At 41.2% G+C, this 23,758-nt stretch overlaps 2 protein-coding genes across 2 annotated transcripts; one reads left to right on the forward strand and one right to left on the reverse strand.

Moving 5' to 3' along the window:
- Positions 1–5,687: 5,687 nt before the first annotated feature.
- Positions 5,688–6,392, reverse strand: LOC146547720 (general transcription factor II-I repeat domain-containing protein 2A-like). Its single transcript, XM_085264999.1, has one exon. The coding sequence runs from the start codon at positions 6,390–6,392 to the stop codon at positions 5,688–5,690; it is 705 nt and encodes a 234-aa protein (XP_085121125.1).
- Positions 6,393–8,007: 1,615 nt separating this feature from the next.
- On the forward strand, positions 8,008–21,899 carry gckr (glucokinase (hexokinase 4) regulator). The gene is made up of 19 exons (XM_085265375.1): positions 8,008–8,160; positions 11,582–11,731; positions 11,816–11,884; positions 11,976–12,044; positions 12,274–12,347; positions 12,462–12,528; positions 12,602–12,655; positions 12,826–12,920; positions 13,020–13,125; positions 13,243–13,361; positions 15,717–15,815; positions 16,124–16,221; positions 16,367–16,443; positions 18,397–18,493; positions 18,566–18,675; positions 19,901–19,984; positions 20,303–20,443; positions 20,729–20,863; positions 21,665–21,899. The coding sequence occupies exons 1-19, from the start codon at positions 8,110–8,112 to the stop codon at positions 21,776–21,778; spliced, it is 1,809 nt and encodes a 602-aa protein (XP_085121501.1). The 5' UTR covers positions 8,008–8,109; the 3' UTR covers positions 21,779–21,899.
- Positions 21,900–23,758: the final 1,859 nt, after the last annotated feature.

The following is a 23,758-nucleotide window of genomic DNA, read 5'->3' on the forward strand; positions in this document are numbered from 1 at the left end:
ACTTTGCAAAACAGTGTGATTGTTAGAAACAAACTTGTGGAGACGCAGGTTACCTTTGCGGCAGATTTCTCTGGCTTCTTGTGCCAACTGCATTGCTTCTTTCACTGTGTTTGTGCTCGTAACTCCATCGTCGACATAAAAGTCTTTCTCAATGAACTGTGAACCTGCTGGGTGCGAGTGGCAGTGCTCTTTGGCTAAGTACTTCAGTCCATAATTTGCACAGCCTGGAGATGATGACGCACCAAAAAGGTGTACCTTCATTCTGTATGTTTGAGGTTGTGTGCTTGTATCACCGTTTTTCCACCAGAGGAAACGTAGATAGTCCCGGTCCCTCTCACTGACGTGGAACTGGTGGAACATCTTTTCTATATCGCACATTAAGGCAATAGGATGTTGCCGGAATCTCAAGAGAATGCCAGTCAGATTGTTTATTAAGTCTGGCCCTTGGAGGAGATGATCATTGAGACTTGTTCCATTGTGTTTGGCTGAACAGTCAAATACGACAAGCAGTTTTGTGGGCTTTTTGGGGTGGTAAATCCCATGATGGGGGATGTACCATTGTTCACCTTGTGTTCCTTCGTTGTGTACTTCTTCCACGTCTCCTCTTTCAATTATGTCCTTCATGTATGCAACATAATCATTTTTGTAGTTCTCATCCTTGTTCAACCTTCTCCTTAAGTGTTCCAGTCTGATCTCTGCAAGCCTTTTGTTGTCTGGTAAGTTTGGCCTTTGCTTGAATGGAAGAGGCATCTCACAGTATCCTTGTTCATTTTTCTTTATCCCCTCCTTAAGTTTTTCCAGAAAAACGAGATCCTCTTGTGAGACCGTTTTGTCACATGCCTTTGTGTCCTTGAAATCTGATTCAAGAACATTGATCATGTCCATTGGTGTTACAGCAGGCATTTCCTTTACCATGACCCTATGGCACAGACTTGTTTCAGTTTCATTTGACTCTGATGAGCCACCAACAATGCTCCACCCTAGGTCTGTCTGTATGGCAAATGGCTCATTGTCCTTTCCAAGTAGAACCTGTTTTGGAGCTAGAGTTCTGGGACAGTTAAATCCAATGAGTAGTCCAACATCACAACTCAGGAGAGGGGGTATCTGATCAGCGATCTCTGACAGATGGGGCCATTGCCTTGCAGTTTCATTTGTGGGTATGTTGTCATAGTTAAATGGGATGTAGTCCTTTGTGTAGGATGGTGGAAGGTCAATGTGAACATCTGAATTATAACCTCTCACACGTAACCCTGCTACTCTCTGACTTTTGACTGTCATGCGAACTCCCAGCATCGTGGTTAGTTTTAGCTTAACTGGATGGGATGCTGCTTGTAACTGGTTAGTTATCTCCTCACTGACAAATGTGTTGTCACTTTGTGTGTCTAATAAAGCGTACACAAGCTGCTCTTTAGAAGGACTCTGAGTAGTGGAAACCCACACAGGAACAATCATGGAGGTACTACCTGATTGACCCACCTTAGTAACATTCAGAGCTGTGGCTGCCATGGTATCATTTTCTGTGGTTGAAGCGACGTTTGTAGAGCTCTAAGGCCTTTCATTTGCCATGTGACTCTCATTGTGCAAACAGGTGGGGTGTCGTCCTTTGCAAGTGTCACATTTGTGGCGATGACGACAGTCTCTGGCATTGTGGCCCACCTTTAAGCACCCGTAGCACAGTTTATTTTCCTTCACAAATGTCCGTTTGTGGTCTAGTGACTTCTCTGAGAAGCTTGGGCACTTTGACAACTGATGACTTTCATCTTTGCAGAACATGCAGGCCACCTTTAACCTTGTGTCATTTGACTTAGTTTTTTCTCCTTGTACTGTGGCTTGTGTAGTGAAGACTTGAGTCACAGATCTGTTTGGTTTGGTCTCCCTTACGTATCTTTTCTCCAAGGATGAGCTGCATGAATAGAGTGCATATGAAGAAGTCACAGGATTACATGCAATTTCTGCCTCGAGTGCTACAAACTCTGCAAAATCCTTGAAAGAGGGAAAATCTTTGCCTTTCATAAGAGCAACTGTGACTTGACGATTCCAACGCGTTGCAAGCCATTCTGGAATCTTATGCAATAACTTTTGGTTTTCCTCACAGTCACTTAGTATCTCTAAGCCCTTTACATGTGGTGTTGCTTGCAGACAAGTTGTGAGAAAATCAGAAAAGACCCGTAGACCTTCTGCATCTTTTGAGTGGATTTTAGGCCACTTTGACAGTTTGTCTCTGAATGCCTTTTGAACAACAAATGGCTGACCGTAGCGTTGGTCAAGTCTTTTCCATGCATCTTTGTATGCCTCTTCATCACTGCGGTAGAACGTGCCCTCAAGACACTTAAGAGCAGGACCAGTGATATACCTTTTTAACAAATGCAGTTTTTCAGCTGGAGATATACCTTTGTGGCCCACCAGTGAGATGAAGGAAGCCTTCCATTCGATGTAGGTGATGGGATCTCCGCTGAACACGATGGGCACAGGCACTGGAATTCTGCTTACTGCTATGCTGTCTTGAATAGCTTTAGCCAGCTGCAATACGTCTGTGGGAGGCGATGGAGTGACAATTTGTGAGTGCAGTTGTTGTAGAGGATTATTGACAGGGATGGATGCATATTGTTCCACATGTGGGTGATATGAACCTGTAGAGAGCTCTGAGGCTGGTTGTGCAAGGTTTGGTTGATAACAGACATCCCATTGCTCTGTAACATTAACTGACTGTCCATATCAACTTTAAACTCCTTGTCATAAATCTCTAATTTTGCACGTGCTGCTTGCCTTTCCTTTTCTGCTTGTAAACGCTCTAGTTCAGACCTTTGTGCGTCCAATTCCCTCCTGTGTTTCTCTTCCATTTCTCTTATTTTTTGTTTTTGTTTTATTTCTTCTTGTGTGATTTTATACTGAGCTTCTTTTGCAGCTAATTCTGCAACAGCATCAATTCTTTTGGCTGCAATGCTTACTTCAGATTGGTAACTTGACTGTGATGCAGTACCAAATATGGACTTAGCATGTTCATAGGCTAAGAGCTGATGGAGGCGCTGCCTTTCTCTATCTGCATCATACTCATCTATAGCTGCTAAACGCTCAGATATGATTTTCATAATGTCCTTTGTCACTGATTCACAAGAGTCCATTTTGCGCCTTATGACATGGGATGGTTCATTACGCTCTCTGTATTCACTGTATGCTTTTGTCATATCATTTACTGTCCTTTCAATATCATCAGCCATTTCTGCTAACCGTGAATCTGATAAATCAATTTTCAGGTCTTCTCTGTATATTCTGACCTGACTTTTCCAATGTTCATAAATGGTTAGCAGTTTCTTCTCTCTTTTATTCTGTTCATCCCTTTGATATAAGAGCATTTTCTCTGTGGGCGCACTGGGCCGTTCTGACCGCCTTGGGAATGTTTCATTAGCTGTTTCATCAGCTTCGCATGTTAATTCCTTTCGTTGTTCCTTTTCGTTTAACTGACCTCCTTCTATATTTTCCATTTTGAGAGCAATTGCTTGTTACCGGACCGCTGCTGTAGCTTGCTGCTCCGTGCCGTGCCGTTACCGTTCCGATCGCAGGAAGCTCTCTCTCTCGCTGCTCCCGGAGGCAAGCTCTTACTGCTCCCGGAAGTAAGCTCTTACTGTAGCGAACCCCCCCGAATGAAGGATGACACTTTACTGATGACGTTTTGAAGGTTTAATGGCAGTAAACCATCAATCTCACCGTAAGAGCTGGGGATGTATACATAGAAACAGCGTGTAAGCAAAATAATCCACACTCTTACAATCGTAAACCTTATAACATGAAGTTCGTTTCAACGTAACATTTAACAAATGTAGCGACTGTCACAAAAACATCTAAACGTCTCCTTATTTACATCATAACCATACCTTGTGCCTCTATCAAGGGGGCTGCTAATGACAAAAGAAATCACCATAGGCTCCGTTTAGGCCATCACTTTTCTAAACTCCCGCGACAGCTGCTGAAAACCGCGCCAAAAACAGTTTTACAGGAAATCGTCCCATCAAAATAAAAGCTTCTACACACGGACAGGAAGTTGGTAGTAGAAAACAGGAATGAGTGCCAAAATAAGGTGCAAGGAAACGCATTCAGGGTTATTTACAGTAACCCTTATCCGATTTAAATTATTTAAACAACAGAAACTGGAGGATTGATTGAGATAACTAGATTAAATTACCTGATTGTATCAAATCACGTAATCCTGTTTTTCCTTTGAACAGCTGAGCTCTGCTGTTTGTAGCTGTGGTTTTACCCCTCAATATCCTGAGTTGGTGCAGCCAACAAACTATGGTGGAGACATGTCCTGGTTGTGACTTCCCACAGAGTCCCACGCACAGCTCTGGTGTTGGACTGAGTCATATTTGATTGAGTCAAACTGTGCTTCAGATGTCTGGTGTGAGAATGAGAAGTACAAATGCATCACTACAAAGTCACAGGCCTTCACTGAAAATTCTAATTCATTTCATGTGGGAGAGAGAGAGAAAAGAGGCGACACGATTTATGAAGTGCGAGGAGAAATAACATTAGTCTTTTCTTTGTTGATGGAACATGATGTGAAAAATGTCCTCTCTGCAGTGTCGCTGACAGCAATTAGCCGGCAGCCACGAGAGACTGGTGGGAGTTTGGAGGAGTGATGAAATATATTAGACTCCACAATCTGCTGTGGTGTAAATATTTTCACTGCTGAGAATCAGTTGGGTCTTTTGGTACGTTGTAGGGTTGAAAAGCATGTTGGATAATGATGGAAGAAGAGGTTCTTATTTAAACTGCGCCAGCACTCTCGGAGCTGAGATCAAAGACTTTCTAATGCTGAGCTTTCAGTTTGATCTCCATGTTAACTGCTACTGTGGCAGCATGATTTAAAACCAGGGATCGGAAATGTTTGATCGTTGGTTCCGTTAAAGAGAGACGGCTACACTTTATTTTCAGGAATGACATTTGCCAGATAAACACACAGGTGCTCATAGTGGTGATTGTGTGGGTGTTTGTGTTTCCCGGTCTCAAAGGTCAAGTAGGTGAACTTTGCTACTACAGACAGAGCGGTGCCCTTTGTGGTTTTTATTCTGAGATGCTGTAAACAAACAGACAGGCTGGAGCGTTTGTTAGGACTGTAGCTGCCTCCACGCACGAAGCGATTCGTTCCTCACGTATCGTTTTGAAGCTGACGGCGGACTTTCCAAGCTGCTGTTGCCTGGGTGACCCTCTATTACAGGGGTATTAAACTAAAATTTGAGGAGGTCCAGTTGGAGAAAATCTTCTCAAGCAGAGGTCCGGGACATCATAATGTCTAACTTACGTTATGATTGTGATAGAGAAGCAACCTTTTTTTTTTTTTTTTAATTTATATCTGAACGTATGAACAATAGACTGTCAAATCAATGAAAATACAAGTTAAAACATTTCAACAAAATTTATTGTTAACACTGAAACACACAGTAGGCCTACATTAGAAATAGGGCTGCTGTTTAAAATGAATTAGAGAAAATAAATAAAATGGCTAAATTGTGCATCTTAAAACAAAGTGCTTAATTTCAGAAAAAAAAAGTTTCCCTTTTTCTTTACATTTTACATCTCGACTAAACAGTCTCAATACATTTTCAACAGATAACATCAAAACATTTTAACAATTTTACAGTTTCTCTTTCTTTCACCCCCTTATATTCCACGTCCCAACTTTCTGTTGTTCAGTGAGAGAACTGAGCTTTAGTTCGCTCTACTAGGATTTTAAATCTGGGCTGGAATGGTGTCAGGGCCATTCTCATACACATGTGTAAGTGCTCATTGGTGATCCTGGAACGATATTTAGTTTTTATTATGTTCATTGTGGAGAAAGCTGCCTCACAGCTGTATGTGGAGCCAAACATGGTCAAGATGTACAGGGCTACTTTCCTCAGATTTGGGAAAGCTGTCTCAGAGACCAATTGGGGCCAGAAAGTGGCAGGTTCAGTTCTTCCAAACTGCTCTTTCAGGGCCACATCTGCTTGGAGATCAATTAGTTGCATTTGAAGAGGCCCAGCATTTGCCCACTTGAAGTGCTGTGTGACTTCCTTTGAGAACCCTCTGACATCAGTGATGGCAAATGGGTTCTTTATGAACATGGTGAGCTGCTGTCCAAAGCTGAAGCTATCAAAACGTTTGCTGAAGTTTTCAATCAGCTTATCAACAAAGTCAACAAAAGAGGACACATCTCTCTGTCCCTGAACCTGTTCCTTCGCTGTTGGGAAGTGTGCATAGTCTCCTTGCAGGTCTTCTTTGAACACTTCAAGTTTCCTCTGAAAGCAGCGGACAGCTGTCATCAGTTCACAAATTGAATTGTCCTTGCCCTGCAGCTTCAAATTCAGTTCATTCAGGTGTGAAGTGATATCAACCAAAAAGGCCACAATATCCATGTTTTTCCCATCATTTAAAAAGGGAGAAAAGTTTGTTGCTTTTTGACTTTCCAGCTCTTCCAAGAAAGCTGCTACTTCACTTCTGATGGACCAAAATCGCTCCAATGCCCTGCCTTTGCTAAGCCATCTCACATTGTTGTGAAGCAGAAGATCATCAGCGTGTGCATCAACTTCTCTGAGAAATTCCCTGAGCATGCGATGCTGACAAGAAGAAGATGCCCTGAGAAAATTTATCATTTTCATCATTGTTTTCATCACCTCAGCATACTCGTCTGACAGGGTGGAGCATAAGACAGACTGATGAATAATGCAATGATAAGAGATTAGCTCGGGATTGTCCTCTTTCATTCTTGCTACAGCTCCTTTCTCTCTCCCCATCATAGCAGGGGCTCCATCTGTGGTTATTGAAACCACTTGGTTTGGCTCTATTCCTCGCTTTGTTAACATTTCCTTAATGGCCAGGTAAATATCCTCTCCTCTTGTAGTGCTGTGAAGGGAAGTTACACCTAGCAGGTCTTCACAGAACTCTTTCTTATCATTGTTGAAGAACCTTACATAAACTAACAGCTGAGCATTGTCAGACACATCAGTGGACTCATCTACAGCCAAGCCTACACATGGTGTCTTATGTATAGCTTCTTCCAGCTGGGACAGCACATCCTGAGCTAATATTTCACTTCTCTTTGTGGCTGTTGATGCTGACATAGGTATTTGCTTTATTTTGTCATGAAGCTCTTCTTTTTGTTTACCCTCAAGTAATGTTTCTGCTACTGCACTCATGCACTCTTTGACAACACCTGCAAAGGGCTTTTTGTGTTGACCTAAAATCCAAGCAACTCTGAGGGAACATTCATGAGCACGTTGTTGGGCGGTGAAAGAACTGGTTAAGATCCTTGTGGACTGATCATATTGGGCTCTGAGACTGCTAATTTTCTGGGACCTGAGTTCAGACTTGGGTGGGTATGATTGTTCAAAAGCTTTGTGCTTTGTCTCATAGTGGCGTTTGACATTGCCACTTTTAATCAGTGCCACGGTTTCTGAACATATGAGACACACTGGTTTGCTGCTTGCGGCCGGAAGAATGAACATATATGCGTCAGTCCATTCAGTCTTGAAAGTTCTATTTTCGGTGTCTACTTTTCTCTTTTTTGAAAGCGCCATAGTTGTTTTACCTCTTGTGACTCCCGCTCACGTCTTGTCTCACTGTATCGTTAATCGTCTCGCTTGTCATTCACCTCTCACCATGTCTTTCCTCTGTCTGTCTGTGTCTGCACTCAGAGTTGCGATCGCCTTGAATGCGCAGATGTGATTGGCTAAGTAGTGTCACGTGGGTGGCTTAACTCGCACACAATTGGTTTGTATGTTCCCTGGTCTAATACAATGTAAGGTTACCGCTTAAAATTGAATCGCCCCGTCAAAATTAAATATAATTTAATAATTTGTTAACTATAGGTCCGGGTCCATATAGGATGGCGACTGGGTCCGGACTCGGACCCCGGTCCGCCTGTTAGTGACCCCTGCTCTATTATATTTACTACCAGGTCATGTGTCAATCATCAATCAACGGCATTCTTCATTCTCATTCGTTGTCACTTTTCAGTTGCCTGGAAGTTGAGCAAAGTTAAATCGGGTCCCGCCCACTTCCCCCTTTCGCTCGCAGTTTCTGTTTTCTCTGCAAATCGTTACCAGTGACCATTTTTGCCAGATAAAGTGGACAATGGCAGGATTAGACTGGACTTATGGTGTTTCCACTTTACGTCAATGGGAAGTAAGTTTATAGAAATCGGCGGACTATTTAGGGAAGTGATTTCTTTTCCTGCAAAGAGTTAGATGAGAAGGTTAACACCGCTTTTGACAGTAAATATAGTGGTAAATATTTTGTATAGCTACAGACAGGATTTGGTTTGATACATTATTGTGAAAAAGTCTTGATTAGGGTTGCTAACTTTTAAACTATCAAATAATGGAGACTCTGGCGTGCACAGCCAGCTGGGCATAGTGTAAATATGCACTGTGTGTTCATATTCTTACAGTAAAAATACAGTAAAATTTTGGCATTCGGTTAATCAATACCTCATCTAAATCAATAAAGAAAAATGCAGTAAATGATGACAGAAATCACAAACAAGCAAAAAATAAAAAAATATTCAAATCAAATACTGCAAATACAGGCATCAATTAGCCAGGTTTCTATGCTACGGAGACCAAACGGAGTCGTAATTTTACGAATCACGCATTACTCCTCATACATGTTGTTCGTCAGGGACCGTCGCTAACTGGGCACAAACACTATAAAACACTCGTCTGATACAATTGCAGTCAAATCAGATTTAATATTCGTAAGGTCAATATATTATATTTTGCTCATTATACGGGATGTTCCGGCTAAAACGGGACAGTTGGCAACTATAATCGTGATCCACATCTCATTTCTTTATGCAGTGCTGTAAAAAAGTTTTTCTTTTTTGTCCATATTTGTTACACTTAGTTCAGATCATCAAACAAATTTCAATATCAGACAACAGGGTTGTGGCCAAGCAACTCACAGTTGTTCTAGATGAACATAACATTCTTGATAAATTTCAATCTGGCTTTCGTAAGGCTCACTCTACCGAAACTGCACTTCTTAGGGTGTCTAATGGTATTTTGATGAATTGTGATGCTGGAGAGTGCACTGTTTTGATGTTGCTGGATCTGACCTCTGCTTTTGACACTGTTTATCATCTTATTTTGTTAGATAGATTAAACCACTGGGTGGGTGTATCGGGTACCGCATTGGAATGGTTTAAATCCTATTTGTCAAATCGATCTTTCTCTGTGGCTACCTCTAAGTTCAGATCCTCCGTCAGCTCTCTTGCCTATGGGGTGCCTCAGGGCTCTGTCTTGGGACCGTTATTGTTTTTGTTGTATTTACTCTCTCTTCTGCAACTTCTTAGCTCTTTCTCTGATATTTCATATAATTGTTATGCAGATGATATTCAGCTATATATCTCTTTTAGGCCACCTGATGTTTCTAAGCTCCAAATCTTGCAGTCCTGCTTAGATTCCGTTAGAGAGTGGATGGCTGGTAATTACCTTCAACTAAATGCTGATAAAACGGAAGTCATTGTCTTTGCTCCTGAGAAATTTGTTCCCCACATGGTTAATAATATAGGCCCTTTTGCTTTTTATATTAAATCCTCCATTAGGAACCTTGGTGTTACATTTGATCCAGCTCTGACGCTGGACACACACGTTAAATCTTTGGTTCGCTCTTGTTTTTACCATTTAAGAAATATCGCTAAGCTGAGTCCCATTGTGTCACGTTCCGAATTGGAAATGATTATTCATGTTTTTGTTTCATCTCGCTTAGACTATTGTAATTCCTTGTTTACTTGCTTAAGCAATGCCTCCCTGGAACGACTGCAGGGTGTTCAAAGTGCTGCTGCTAGGCTTCTGATAAAGCATCACAAATACTCCCATGCCACTCTCCTGCTGATTCAGCTGCATTGGCTCCCTGTCAAGTTCAGGGTCCATTTTAAGATCATAATCATGACCTATAGGGCCCTGCACGGTGTAGCTCCAACTTACATAAGTGATCTTCTTCTTCCTTATCACCCCAGCAGGTCCCTGAGGTCTTGTGACCAGGGGTTGCTTGTTGTCCAGCATACAAGGTTAAAAACAAAAGGTGACAGAGCGTTTGTATCAGCGGCTCCCAGACTCTGGAACTCGCTCCCTTTGAGTTTGAGATCTGTGGACTTAATGTCTGTTTTCTGCCTTTGTAAAGCACTTTGTGATTTTATCTTGAAAGGTGCTATATCAGGGGTAGTGCCATTTAAAATTTCCTCAGAGGTCAGTGTGCCATATGATTGCATTAGCAATAAATTTAATAACGCTCTATATGAACAGTTACACACTATCTATAGAACCACTTTATAGAATTATATTTGTTTGCAGATGTTGGCAGCTATCAGCAAATAGTTATCAGCTATTTTGAAACAAAAAAAGACTTTTTATCCATAACATCAAATGAACTGTACAACAGAAAATACAAATGCTATTTATGGCCTCCTCACAACAATGATAAGAAAAATAAACTAAGCCAATATGGCATGTTTGTTAATACAGAGACACACATGTTATGTGATCTCTGGTCTCCCACTCAGAGACCCAGGTCTCCGAGTGTCCAGCATTCAGACGGCTACCTGAGGACTCATGTGAGAGAAAATCTGCTCACACAGATATTTAGAGCCAAATACTGTCAATAAGGCCTCTGCAGTGTTCTGAAGACAGTTAAACTTGTCAGGTGTAGTGATGTCCAGCAGGTGAAAATGCAAGCTCCATGAACACACACAGCTGTGGATTACAGCTGCTTCGATGTCACATTAACTGGCATTAACTCAGCCAGTTAATGCGAGACAAATCTAGCTGCTCATTAAAGATTTCTGGTTTGTTCAGAAAATAAAACATTGGTCCATACACCTGAAAGTCCCAAAAATGCATTGTGTCTCGAGCCTACGGATGTATCCGTGTATTTCCGTGGTGCTGACACTGTGCTGTACAGTATTTATTCTAGCTAAGGTAACCAACCTTACGTTTTCCCCATTTGGCTCATCCTTGCTTCATGTTAGCTACTTTATGCTAGCTAAAGTAGTTGACTGCTGGATCTTACTTGCTTCATTCATTTTATGCTAGCTCAGGTAAACGTAGTTTGCTTCATGCCATCTATTTATTCTAGGTACGTAATAAACCGTATAAAAGATGGACCTAACTACTTGGCCACCTTTTTTAAAGTTATAACAGTTATAAAAGTCCTGTTTTGAAGCTTAGTGCTGAGAACTTTTACCGCCGCCATCTTGCTGTTTGAAAACTGGATGTGACCAGCATGAGGCAGAAGTGATTGTGAAACTGCTAACAACTTATTAATCACAGGTCTTTAGTCAATGAGGATACCGTGACACTGAGACTGACCGGCATGTATAAAATGAACATGTTTTATACACCATGAGGTGAAATGATTGATTTGAACTCATAAACTCATCAGGAAGGTCAAGGCAGAGGGCCATTTTTCTCATTGTTATATAAGCCTGAGGTCAGTCACAGCGATCGGGCTTTGATGGTCCTTCAAAATGATGCAATTGTTTTCATGTTGGATTCACTTTTCAAAGATAGAAGTCAGTTAGTCGTCAGTCTAATTTGTTGTTTCTTAGTCCGCAGATTATGAGCCTTCACTTCCTGTTTCAGAGAAGTCTAACCCCCTGACATGTGACATCGACCGAGCTTCGGCCTATAGCATTGTGAAGATGTTACAAGTTTGTGATTCCCAGATGTTCCAGAAAGAGGCAGGAACGACCTACCAGGTATATCAGTACTAGCCTTCATGATGGGAAAATGTATTCTCAAAATTTCCTTTTGAGAATTTCTTTCTTTAAATCTCATTTCAGAGGCTTTTGAGTGACCAAGTGTTGAAAACCTTAATGGAGGTTGCTAAAAGGGTCGAGGTCATAATAAAGGTGCCTTTTTTTTCTCCTCCCTCAATATTTGGATCTGTATTTGCGTCGGTCAGTCGGGCATAGGCTATTGTGCCTTCTGTGTCTTTAACAGGATCCTCAGGAGAGCTGTGTTGTGATGAGCGGTTGTGGCACTTCTGGTCGGCTGGCTTTCCTGATCTCGGTAAAAGTTGTCCTGAAATACTCTCTGCGCTGTTCAGGCTTCTGGAAAGCGTATCAGTTACTTTCATAATGGAAAATCAAGTGCACAGTGAGCCAGAGCAGAACGAAACAGACCCTGCCAGTAATATGAGGAAAATGGCTCTTAATTAAATTATGTGATCAGATCTCTCTTGCTCATGGAAAAAAAATGCTTCCTGTATTGTGTGTTTATTGTCTGTTTGTGTTGTTAGTCAGGCTTCAACAAAGCACTGAGTCAGCTGAACCAAAGTGAAGTGTATTCATACATCATTGCAGGAGGAGACAGGTGAGTTGGGGTTGTGTAAACAGAATATAACCAGCAGCAATTTTTTTGCTTGATTAAAATCCTGTAATTAACCTGACATATGCACACATACATGTTCTGGTATCATGTCCTCAGAGCTCTGCTTTCCTCTCAAGAGGCTCCTGAAGACGACCCCAGACTGGGCGTGCTCAGTCTGAAGAAGGTCTGGGACATCCTGGAGTGTGTGTCTTGTGTTTTGTGAGAGCATTTTGACCACAGCATGTTGTTCTCTGCAGGTGTGTGAGGGAAAGAAGCGAGTCTTGTTCATTGGCATTTCCTGTGGACTGTCTGTAAGTCAGCCTCAGCTCTGAGGTCAGAGTTTGAATAGTGTATAGCAAATAAGGTTTACCTTGCTCATACCTGAGAAACAATTCAATCTGCAGGTAACTCGAGATCAACCTTTTGAGTTTTGGCGTTCACAACTCTTAACTTCTCGTGTGTGCGATTTCTGCCCCCATAGGCTCCATTTGTGGCAGGGCAGCTGGATTTCTGCTTGCAGCACCCTGAAGTCTACACACCTGTGCTGGTTGGCTTCAACCCTGCACATCAGGCCAGGTACAGGACTTTAAATATTTGCAATGAATGTATGATATGTAATAAGTTGTGAATAAATATCCATTTTGTCTTTGAAACAAACTGTCTTTATGTATGTAGAGATGAGCCCATACAAGACTGCACCTTCACGTTTCACAGTGTGGTACAAAGGATGCAAGAACTTGCAAAAAGCCAGAAGGCCTTCCTCATTAACCCAGCAGTTGGGGTACTTGTACCTTTTGAACTTGATGCCCTACACATTACGGTCGATGTGCATTTATATTCAAAAAAGTAAGTGAGCGGTGTGTTTATGATTGGCTGGTGACTGTGTGTGTCTGTTCAGCCCGAAGCCATCAGTGGGTCCTCCAGGATGAAGGGAGGCAGTGCAACTAAGATTCTCCTGGAAGTTGCCTTCTCTGCTGCTCATGCTGCCACTTCCTCCAACACACCTATCACACATAAGTAAGCTGGAAGACATATGTCATGTGTCATATGCCATGTAATGTCATGAACATGCTAACTCTTGGCATGTTGCTGTTGCAAGTGTGCCACAAGATTAGCTAAAGGGACAGAAAACTTACAAACATACAGTGCAGCACTTCAGAGTCACACTGCTAGTGACCAATGATTTATGTAAATTTGACAAGCTGAACACATTCTGTACTGCACTGGAAGCACGGCACGGAGGAGATTGATTGACAATGGTCTACAGCCAATCAGGACGCAGAACACAACGTGCTGTCAAAAAACCCCAAAAAGCAGCATGCAAAATTGCCCCCAAAAAATCTGCGAGACAGCGAGGCTGCGAAAAGTGAACCGTGTTACAGCGAGGGACCACTGTATACCTACTTCAAAGTGGCCTACAAGTAAGGATTTAGATGATGGTGCCACTGGTTCATATATTACCAGTTACATATTAAAGCCTTCCTTAGGCCTGGGGGATGAACTGCCGTGTTTCTCATCTGCTAGAAATTCCTCAGTCTGTGTCATTTGTTTGACAGTTTATGTTTATGGAAGTTTCCTGTGTTGCAAAGAAATTCTACTAAGTGAAACAATAGATTTCGATCAAATACACAGACCACATAAATAACCACATAAATAACCACATAAATAACACAAGCTTTAAGTGAGCACACATTTTGGACTAGGCCTAGTCCATCTAGTGCAGCGTTTCAGAACCGCACCACCAAACAAAAATGTCACAAAAAGCATATTGATAATTTTTCCCCTCACACCAGGCATAGCGGAATTGGCTCAGTTTGTCCCCAGTATACCTTTTTTGCTTTCTTCTGATCAGCACTCATGCTAGGGCCTTCATCTGGGTCGGAGTTTTCTCCAGGACCCAGGTCAGACTGGCTACTTTTTCTTTTCAAATATTTATCTATTGCTATTATGCGCTGCATTGTCTCACTATTATGTAATTTCTTCTTCATCTTCTTCTATTTTACTGGCAGTTGGCAACCCATTCAATTAGAGCAGGTAGTTGTACTGCCCTCTAGTGGAGGAGAATGTAATTGTTCTGCCCGTTATTCACACCAGTCGCTTAGAGTAGCGGTCCCCAACCCCCAGGCAGAGACTGGTCCGTGAGTCGTTTGGTACCGGGCCGTCTGATACCAGGCTGTGAGAGTCGAGACTCGGGTGTGAAATTTATGGTTTTCAGGGTTTTTATAGGTTTTTATCATTTTTGATTGATTGATACTGATTGGAAGACTATACAAGAACAGCTGAACCAAAATAGTTTCATGTGTATTTAAGAAAATAATAAAAAGACAGAATGTACAGTTACTTCTGGGTCTCCATAATAACCCAACTTTACTCACAATAACTCACATTGTGTGCTTGTCAGTTGCATGTATCAATTTAGTATCTGCTCATGTTCTCATAATCCACAGAAAATTTACTGAAATGTCCTTGAAGCTGACATCACCAGCAAGTTGAGATTAAGCAGAAAAGTATGGGCTCAAAATGTGGTCATAAATATTTTGTACTTGTAAATCGGTTTTGTATGTGTAAAAAAAATTTGTGTGTGTATAAAAAAGATTTGTATGTGTAAAAAAACTCGTGTGTACGTAAAAAAGATTTGTATGTGTAAAAAAACTTGTGTGTACGTAAAAAAGATTTGTGTGTGGACTTAGCTAAAAAAACCCTGCAAATTACAAGTACAAATTTTGACCCTATTTTTCTTCCTTTCATCTTATTGGTCAATGTCATGTCAATCACAAATGTAACAATCCAATCAGAGAACAGATGGGTTTGGCTGTCGGAGGGGCGCTTTTTTGGAAAAATCTTTTTTATGCGCGCACACATACAAATCCTGATTTACAAGTACAAAATATTTATGGCCTGTATTTTATATAGCACTTTTACTAGTCCCTAAGGACCCCAAAGTGCTTTACATATCCAGTCATCCACCCATTCATTCACACACTGGTGATGGCAAGCTACATTGTAGCCACAGCCACCCTGGGGCGCACTGACAGAGGCGAGGCTGCCGGACACTGGCGCCACCGGGCCCTCTGACCACCACCAGTAGGCAACGGGTGAAGTGTCTTGCCCAAGGACACAATGACCGAGACTGTCCGAGCCCGGGCTCGAACCGGCAACCTTCCGATTACAAGGCGAACTCCCAACTCTTGAGCCACGATGACCACATTTTGAGCCTATAGAAAAGCTGTTATGTGTATTGGAGGACACCACAGCGTATTTTATTGGGTTTTGCTGACCTCTAGAGGTCATTACAGAAAAGAGAATCTGTTTGGCATGATGATAGACACAAAAATCTGCACTCTGTGCTTTGTTTTTGTGTCTGTTCAATAGTGGTGTTCTGCAGCACATGATGGAATATGAGAGAACTCTGGCTGTCACGTACTCTCAGCCTGATGGCATCACTACTCTGGTGGAGGCAGCGGGAGAAAGGTAGAACATCTCATCCGACATCTTTAACTGACGCCTCGAAACTCACTGAAAAAGAAAACGAAGTATGTTGATTTATAGCAGCACACTGGTTCTAGCAGTTAGTGCAGGTTACAACTGAATTAGTTAATGAATCAGCACAAAAAGCATAGAAGCAAAAATGACTACAGATACTTAACATGTTGCCATACTCACAGCTTCCTTTGGCAATCTGTTTGCTGTGAGTAGAGAAAGCTTCTGAACTTCCCCCCGTGACATTTTTCATGTCGGGTCGGCAGTTTCAGTCTGATGTGCGTCTGGCTGTGTTTCAGTTTGCGGTGCAGCAGGCACGTGTATTACCTGGGCTGGGGTTCGCTGGCTTTGCTGGGCCTCATTGATGCCAGTGAGTGTAGCCCCACATTTGGTGCAGGTAAGCGCAGTGCGATGTCCTCATTAGGAGCCAAACTACACTGCCATAAAGAAAATGTCTTTTCTTTTTGTTTCGCATCACAACTAGTGATGGAAACTGTGTGTGTGTGTGTGTGTGTGTGTGTGTGTGTGTGTGTGTGGCACAGACTATGAAGACGTTCGAGGCTTCATCAGAGGAGGATACAGAGAGCTGAATAACAATGACGGTCCCTTAACTTCACTGGTGTGTGAAAGAAAACAATGTAATAACATCTATTTAGACAAAAGATAAACGATTAAGTAATTACTGCATCAAATCTTTCATTTCACACAATGCTCAATCAATTCACAGTGAAGTGCACAGATTCTTCTTCTACAGAAATCCTGCCACTACCAGCTGACTGCAAGCATGGAGATTTCTATTCTAACATGTCTGTGGGTTTGAAACAAGGCCACACAAAGTAATAACATGTCTGAAATCCTGTAAAATCCAATTAACATTAACATCCAGGTCTTGTTGTGTACCTTGCAATGACACATCTGTCTCTGCAGAGCAGAGACTAGAGCAGGATTAGAGTAAAATACACACTGCTGTATCTGCTCAATGTTCCTTAATCTTTTTTTTTTAATTATACCGCTTGTTGGTGTTAATTAGATTTTCATATCAGTGTCGGTAGGACTTACAGGGCACTCTATCAGTCATTTAGACATAAAATTACATGTTTGCTCCAGCATTCACCTGTTTCAGGGTAGGGATTATATGAATGGGCTAATATGAATGTTGAACAGAGAACCACATCTAGGTCCCCAGTTAGGAAACATAAAGAATTCATTCTACACAGATTAGCTGACTAAAATACAACCACTTCTTTGTGTCCCCCTCGGAATAATGTAAAAAAAAAATGAGCAAGATTAATGTAGAAAACAGAGAAAAATAACATATTTATAAAGCATTACAGCTAGCAAGTGCATGCTGAGGTGCCTGTTGCCACAAATTTAGCTAGCAGGCAGTACAAGGGGTTATTGTCTCTGACTAGTTCTGACTTACACTTGATTTCTTAGCATCCCAGCCTCAGTGGATCCCCAGGATCTTACAAGACCGAACTTATGGCTCCAGATGTTTTTCTACTAACATTTATGACCAGATCACCACCAAGTCATAAATGTGTATTAGCAAAATAATCTGAATGCAAGGAACAGAGCCAAACTTAGCCTGCATCATCTGACATCCTTCTACACATTCAACTGGAAAATGTGATATAGCCATACTGCTACAGTTTTGCAAACTGTGTGAATCATTAAGTCTTATTAAAGGACCCAAAATCCAAGATACAGGAGGCAAGGAGGCAGTCCAAGAGAACAAACGTTGAATTCAATTTATTTTATTTCAGTTTAAAGGGCCAAATCACAAAAACAGTCACCTCAAGGCGGTTTATATTGTAAGGTAAAGACGCTACACTAATACAGAGAAAAACCCAACAATCTGATGTCCCTCTTTGCACAAGCACTTGGCGACAGTGGGAAGGAAAAAGTCCCTTTTAAGAGGAAGAAACTTCCAGAAGAATCACAAGAATATCACAATGGAAAAAAAGGGGAAACATACTATTAGTAGACACCCCGTCAAAGAGAGGCGTGTCCTATTACACTAATTAGGGCAACAGGACACAGGGTGGAAACTATCAGGGAAGAGTGAAAGTCGGAAATGAGGGAAAAGGGAGGAAGTCGAACTGACTTAAATAGATAAAGATTAACCTTGAACAAATAAATACTAAGACATGACAGTGACAGACATGGATAACACACAGAGAACCAAAAACTAGAATACATACTAAAATAAAAAAGATTCAAAGCCTCTACAAGCAAAACACCCCAAAGTTCTCTGAAGTGTAAAAACAGTAAAACTGAAACTCAAATATTGACTAAGAATACAACCCCCCCCCAAAACAGTTGAACCATGGCACGCCTCGGTGAACAGCTTTCCACAGCTGTTATTGCTGCACGCCACCTTCCAACCCACCTCCAGCTCAGCTCCACATCTTCTGTCATCGTTGCCGTTCTGTTCTGTGCTGAGGCCACGCTGCCCTTTGCTTTCATTATAAACATGTGACAGGGCAGAGAGATGCTAATACCAGTCTTCTTCTTCTTCAGTGGTCCTGGCTATACCATAGTTTTCTCTGAAACTATGTCTTTCCTGTAGGGCCCCAAGTTCTCCATAGCACATGAGGACTTCCTACATCTGATCCTGCCGTGTCTTACTGATAAGGACACTGTGCTGCTAATCTACACGCACTCCGGTGAGACGGCGCTTTGTTTGTAACTTGGATTTTTTCCAGAGCAGCAAGTGTTTTGACAGCCTCTCTCCACAGATGACGCCACTGAAGTGGGTAACATGGCCCGCAGAGTGAGAGAAAAGACGCCCAACCTCCATGCTGTTTATCACCAGGCTGATGGAGACACAGCAGCTTCTTTACAACAAGTAGATGTCTGAAGTTTTGGAGCTGCAATATTATTGTCTGATCTTTATGGAGTCACAATTAGAGACAGAGAGGATCTAGCTAAACTAATAACACACAAACTGCACTGTTATTCACATGTCCAGCCCAAACTAAGTGTCATTTTAAAAAATAAGCTGTATTTTTCATTTTGGCAGTGACTTGACAATCACTCAGCCTACAGCGAGGTCTGTGTTCACACGTTAATCTTGAATCGTGTTTCACGCACAGTGCTGACTGATGGATTTTACAAACATGCACACTGCTGTGCGCACTGCATGTATGAACACCTGTTCAAGGTTTAACTGCATTGCTTTGACATTAGCATGAGCCAAGATGTTGTAAGACCTTGGGGGTCTTAGCATAACAACCTCCATCAGCTACAAAACTATTTCAGTTCATCAGTATTTTGGCATTTAAAAATATGAATTTCATTTCATTAGCCATTTTGTTTCAGGTTATGTACTGCTGCACTCAAAGCCCTCTTTAAAATATGTTTATAGACTGTTAAATCAGTTGTTCCCTCAGTAATTACAGGTTTTCCATGCCCTGAGGTATCACAACAAATTCTTTCTCATCTGTCAACGGAACAACATCCCGAAGTGCTCTGTTGCAAACTTGGGATGTGCCAGTGACAGCTGTTGCTAGAGGCATTATGTGTTCAGGTTCTCTTTTCTTTCCATTTCCAATTTGGGAACATCTGAGGAACACCTGGATGAAATTTCAGTACATCTTTGATCTCAAACCTGTACTTTAACCTTGAATGTCTCAGGAGTTCCTTGAGGGAATGTTTTGGATGGACTACAACTGGTAGTTTCTCTTTCCCAGTGTAAAAAAGATTAGTTTAAAGTCAGGTCTGTGGTAGTAAATCTACCAATTTAAATGAACTCTATGAATTCTGCCAGGAAGACTGATCAAATATTAAGCCAGAAGCTGATGGTTACCAAAAGGGCCTGGTCGTGGTTCAGCTTACTGTGGGACATTAGTGGGTTTGTATTGTATACAAACGTCTGACTAAGTTCTTCCAGCCTGAACCATGAGTGATCATGAATGTGTCTGGGTATAGTGTAGTCAGATGGTGTCTGGCTACAATTGTGTCTTATATGAAAATCAGATAACATATTAGCATTAACTGATACAAAAATCAAGGTTCACAACCTTTTATAACAACTGTACTTGGGTATTAATGTGGGTATCTTTTCTTTGCAGGACGACATCAAAAAACTGTGTTTATCTACACTAAAGATAACTTGGCCTCAAGAAGCACTTGTTTCAGGGACCTTGCAGCATATGGTACAGTATACACACACACTTTGACACACATTAGCCCAACAACTCACTGAAGCATGAGAAATAATATAATATTAAATGCTCTGCCTCTGCCATTATATTTCTGCCACCTTCTTTCCTTAGAGACGTTTGCACCCATATAAAGAGATAAATACAGTGTAAGGATGGAGTGTCAAAAAAAGTAGTCTTTATTGATTCTCAATTTTTCTTGCTTCTGTAGATCTTATTTTGGATGGCAGGTTATTTTCTTTAATGTTTCCTCTCAGTGTGGTTTTTATAAATGCAGGGGAAGGAAAATCAATAACTTTTCTGTGTGAGCAGCGGGAGCTGTCCACCAAGCTGGTGCTGAACGCTGTGAGCACTGGAGCTCATGTCTTAAAGGGGAAGATATACCAGAACCACATGATTGACCTGCAGGTCACCAACACTAAACTGTACCGCAGGGCCACGCGTTTACTCCAGGTACTGTGATGTAAAACGCTAACAAAGCTTAAACACTGCATTACAGGGTGTACTGTTTGTGCTCCGTCCTTTTCATGATTACTGACTACAATTTTCACACTATGCCCTTTTTTTTAGTAACCAATAAACAACATGATGGGAACCCACAGGGCAAAGTGTTTTTGTTTTTTTAAATAAGTCCATCTTCTTACTTTTCTTTCTGTTTACGTGCAGCACATTCAGCAAAGAAGACTATAACTTACTAGAACTTAGAGGTAAATTAAGGCTTAATCATTCTATTTTCAGAAGCTTTCTACATGTCCAGAGGAAAAATGTGAGGAAGCTCTTTTAAAGGCAATCTACCGAGTAGACATGCTGACACTGGAGATGACATCCTCTGACATCACCACACACACGTGCTTTGCCAGAAACAGCACCAAGGTAAAGAGGTGATGTGCATGTTGCTGACAGATCCATACCAGAAACCCGATTTTAAAAACGGTTTCTTCTTGTCATTACCTCTTTCAGTTATACGTAAGTGCTTTAAAAAGCTTTACAAACATATGTTGAAACACATTTTAGAATTTAAAAACAACCGCTTTTTAAAATAATATTATTTTGACACATTAGCCTATAGCTGTGAAAACTACTATATTGCTGTTCATTGGTTCTGTGTAAGAGGTTGGAGGTTTTTATCAAAGTTCTTATAATCAAGAGGGTCTCAGGCTGTGATAGTTTTCTCTTGGGATTACATCACATTCACTTTTACTCATTTTACTCCATTTCAGAGGGGAAGTGCCAACTGCTGTGGCACTCCTCATCTCTTTGCTTGATTTTGCTCGTCGTCAGATTGTCCATTGATCCAAAGATGCTTGTGACATAGAAAGAATCATGTTTAGAAGTTAACTTTGGTCTTCTTCCCCTCACCCCCAACCAGTCACAGCTGATTGCCGCCCTTTCCTGTGTCTGGTTCTGCTGGAAGCTTCTTCCTGTTAAAAGGGAGTTTTTCCTTCCCACTGTCGCTGAGCGCTTGCTAGTAGGGGTTTGTCTCACTGTTGTTGTTTTGTTGTGATTTTTCAGTATATAAATAAAAGTGAATTAAATTGAATAAATTACTTTATGTAGAATGACCCACATGGTTGAAGAAAAATCTGGTTTCTGGTATGGAAATCACATAAAGAGCTGAATAACTGAAGAGAGAGGAACTAAACGGCTGTATCATGTTGTCTCCCTCTTTTTAAGGTGGTCCCTCTGGCTTTGGTCATTTTACTTACCGGTTGGTCACTGGTGGAGGCGGAGTCACATTTGAAGCAGCAGCCAATTGTTAGGGAAGCCGTGGCTCAGTGGATGTGGTAACGGAGGCCGTTAAGTTAAAATCTTACATACAAAACACAAATTTGAGCACTTTTATCTCACTCTTAAATGAACATACTTCTGTTTTAATTTAATGTGATTGAAATAAAATAAGTAAATTAAAAAAAGTGTGTTTTCTAAGATAATGAAAGTTTTTTGACTCAAATTCACTAAACTATGTTAGAAAGCCTGACACTCTATGTTCTGTAAGTGTTTTCTGGAATTTAAAGGCTCAGCAGGATCTGTCCGTGTGATGTAAGTCAATCTCAATCCCTCTTTTGCTCAACTTACTCACAGGTAGGGGATTAGCGTGGTTTATGTGTGAGTATCTTGAGAGAGAGGTTGAACAGCTTTGGAACTCCACTGGAGGAGAGCCAAACACAGCGGCGAAGCCGAGAGAGAAGGAGGTCCCAAGAAGATGAAGTGCACATCAGGTCTGGATCAGAAAGCGTTAGGACACAATTCTCAGCATTTCTGTTTGCCACCTATAAAATCACAGTGATTTTACTTCATAAACCATTTATTACTTACACTACTGGCTGTTTGATTTTGTAGCATGATGTTAACAAGTGCAGGAAAAAATGGAAGTAAAGGGCCTGAGATCATTGCACTTTATTATGTGTAAGACTAAAGCCGGGAAGTGATTAGCGTAGCTTAATAACCTGAAAGTAGAAGGACACATCTTGCTCTCTCTCATTTCTTGGGTTTCGATCTATACACAGAAACAAATTTGTTACACAATCAAAGTGTCTAATTGTCTCTAAACCGCTACTAGTGGAAGTTCCTTTCACCTGTAGCTTTTGAGTTTATAGGCGTTTAGCCATGCTAGCTGTTTCTTTCTGGTTAGATGCCATGCTAACCTAAGCTAATCACCATGTAACTAGACTTATTAATGTAAGTTTGCGTTTCAGTACTCTAAAGCTGGGCATTTTAACATGGTGGTCTGTGGGTATAACTCACTTTTGGAGCAACCTCAAGTGGCCATTAGAGGAACTGACATTTTTAGACATTTCACTGCATTTAACAATCATTTACAGATGAGGACAGAATTATTAAACAAATCAGGGCCTTGTGCTGGCCAGTCAGTCACATTCACTTAGGTCTTCTGGGGCAGTTTTTCACACACACCACAAGATCTGATATCTCCGTGTTGGCGTTGTCCCAACATCATAATAACAATAGTCCCAGATCAACATCGCAACTAACCAATATGTCTGAGCATTCAATTATCTTTAGTCAAGAAGTTAACTAATGCTATTAAAAAGTATCATTAGCAAACCAACTTTAGTAACCTAAATTTGGCTAAGAGGAAACCAAACTTGATAATATATTCATTATATCAATAAAATTAATAAAGAAAACACTTCAAATTCTTACCATTTGTCTGACAAGAAAGTTTTATATAAAGAAGGGTATTTTTCTTCTTTTTTTATCCACATTGCGAAGCTATGACAACATGATTGCTTAGTTGCAATGTTGATCCTGGAACGAGGTTAACACACCAAAACAGGCATGTTAGATACACTGTTCTTCACCAGAAGCAACATATGTTTTGGGTTATGGTCATGTTGGAAAATAAAGTGATGACCCAAACACAGTTTTGCTGCTGACTGCTTGAGGTTTTCTTTAAAAATCTTCACATATCCTTTCTCCTTCATGATTCTTTCCACCTTGACAAGATTCCCAGTTCCAGACACACTGAAGGATCCCAACATCATAATACTCTCACCACCGTGTTTCACTGTGGGGATTGCGGTGTTATTGGGTTATACAGCACGAAACTAATAAGTGCCTGCCGGACACGTGGGGATTGGTTGATCAAATGAACGCTGGTATTTTCTGTTGAGAAGAGCGGAAACTTGTCAGTGTGGACATCGCACTCCTATAGGCTCCACTCAACAAGAACTTACGAGAGGCAGCGAAGACCGGATTATGAATAAGCGCCAAGAAGACAGGTACTTCGTGTGGGTTATGCTTACATTT

This window comes from Mchenga conophoros, linkage group LG23, assembly GCF_057382185.1.
Source record: "Mchenga conophoros isolate Kocher_MC1m ecotype Shallow Benthic linkage group LG23, M_conophoros_male_GT1.1, whole genome shotgun sequence".
In the NCBI taxonomy this organism is placed as follows: domain Eukaryota; kingdom Metazoa; phylum Chordata; class Actinopteri; order Cichliformes; family Cichlidae; genus Mchenga; species Mchenga conophoros.

What these genes read in the sequence shown, in the direction of transcription:
- LOC146547720 (XM_085264999.1), bottom strand. Translation starts at nt 6,392, where the DNA reads ATGGATATTGTGGCCTTTTTGGTTGATATCACTTCACACCTGAATGAA.
- gckr (XM_085265375.1), top strand. Translation starts at nt 8,110, where the DNA reads ATGGCAGGATTAGACTGGACTTATGGTGTTTCCACTTTACGTCAATGG. An exon ending in CCACTTTACGTCAATGGGAA is followed by an intron (nt 8,161 to 11,581) that starts GTAAGTTTATAG and finishes GTTGTTTCTTAG; the next exon opens with TCCGCAGATTATGAGCCTTC. An exon ending in GCTAATCTACACGCACTCCG is followed by an intron (nt 18,494 to 18,565) that starts GTGAGACGGCGC and finishes CTCTCTCCACAG; the next exon opens with ATGACGCCACTGAAGTGGGT.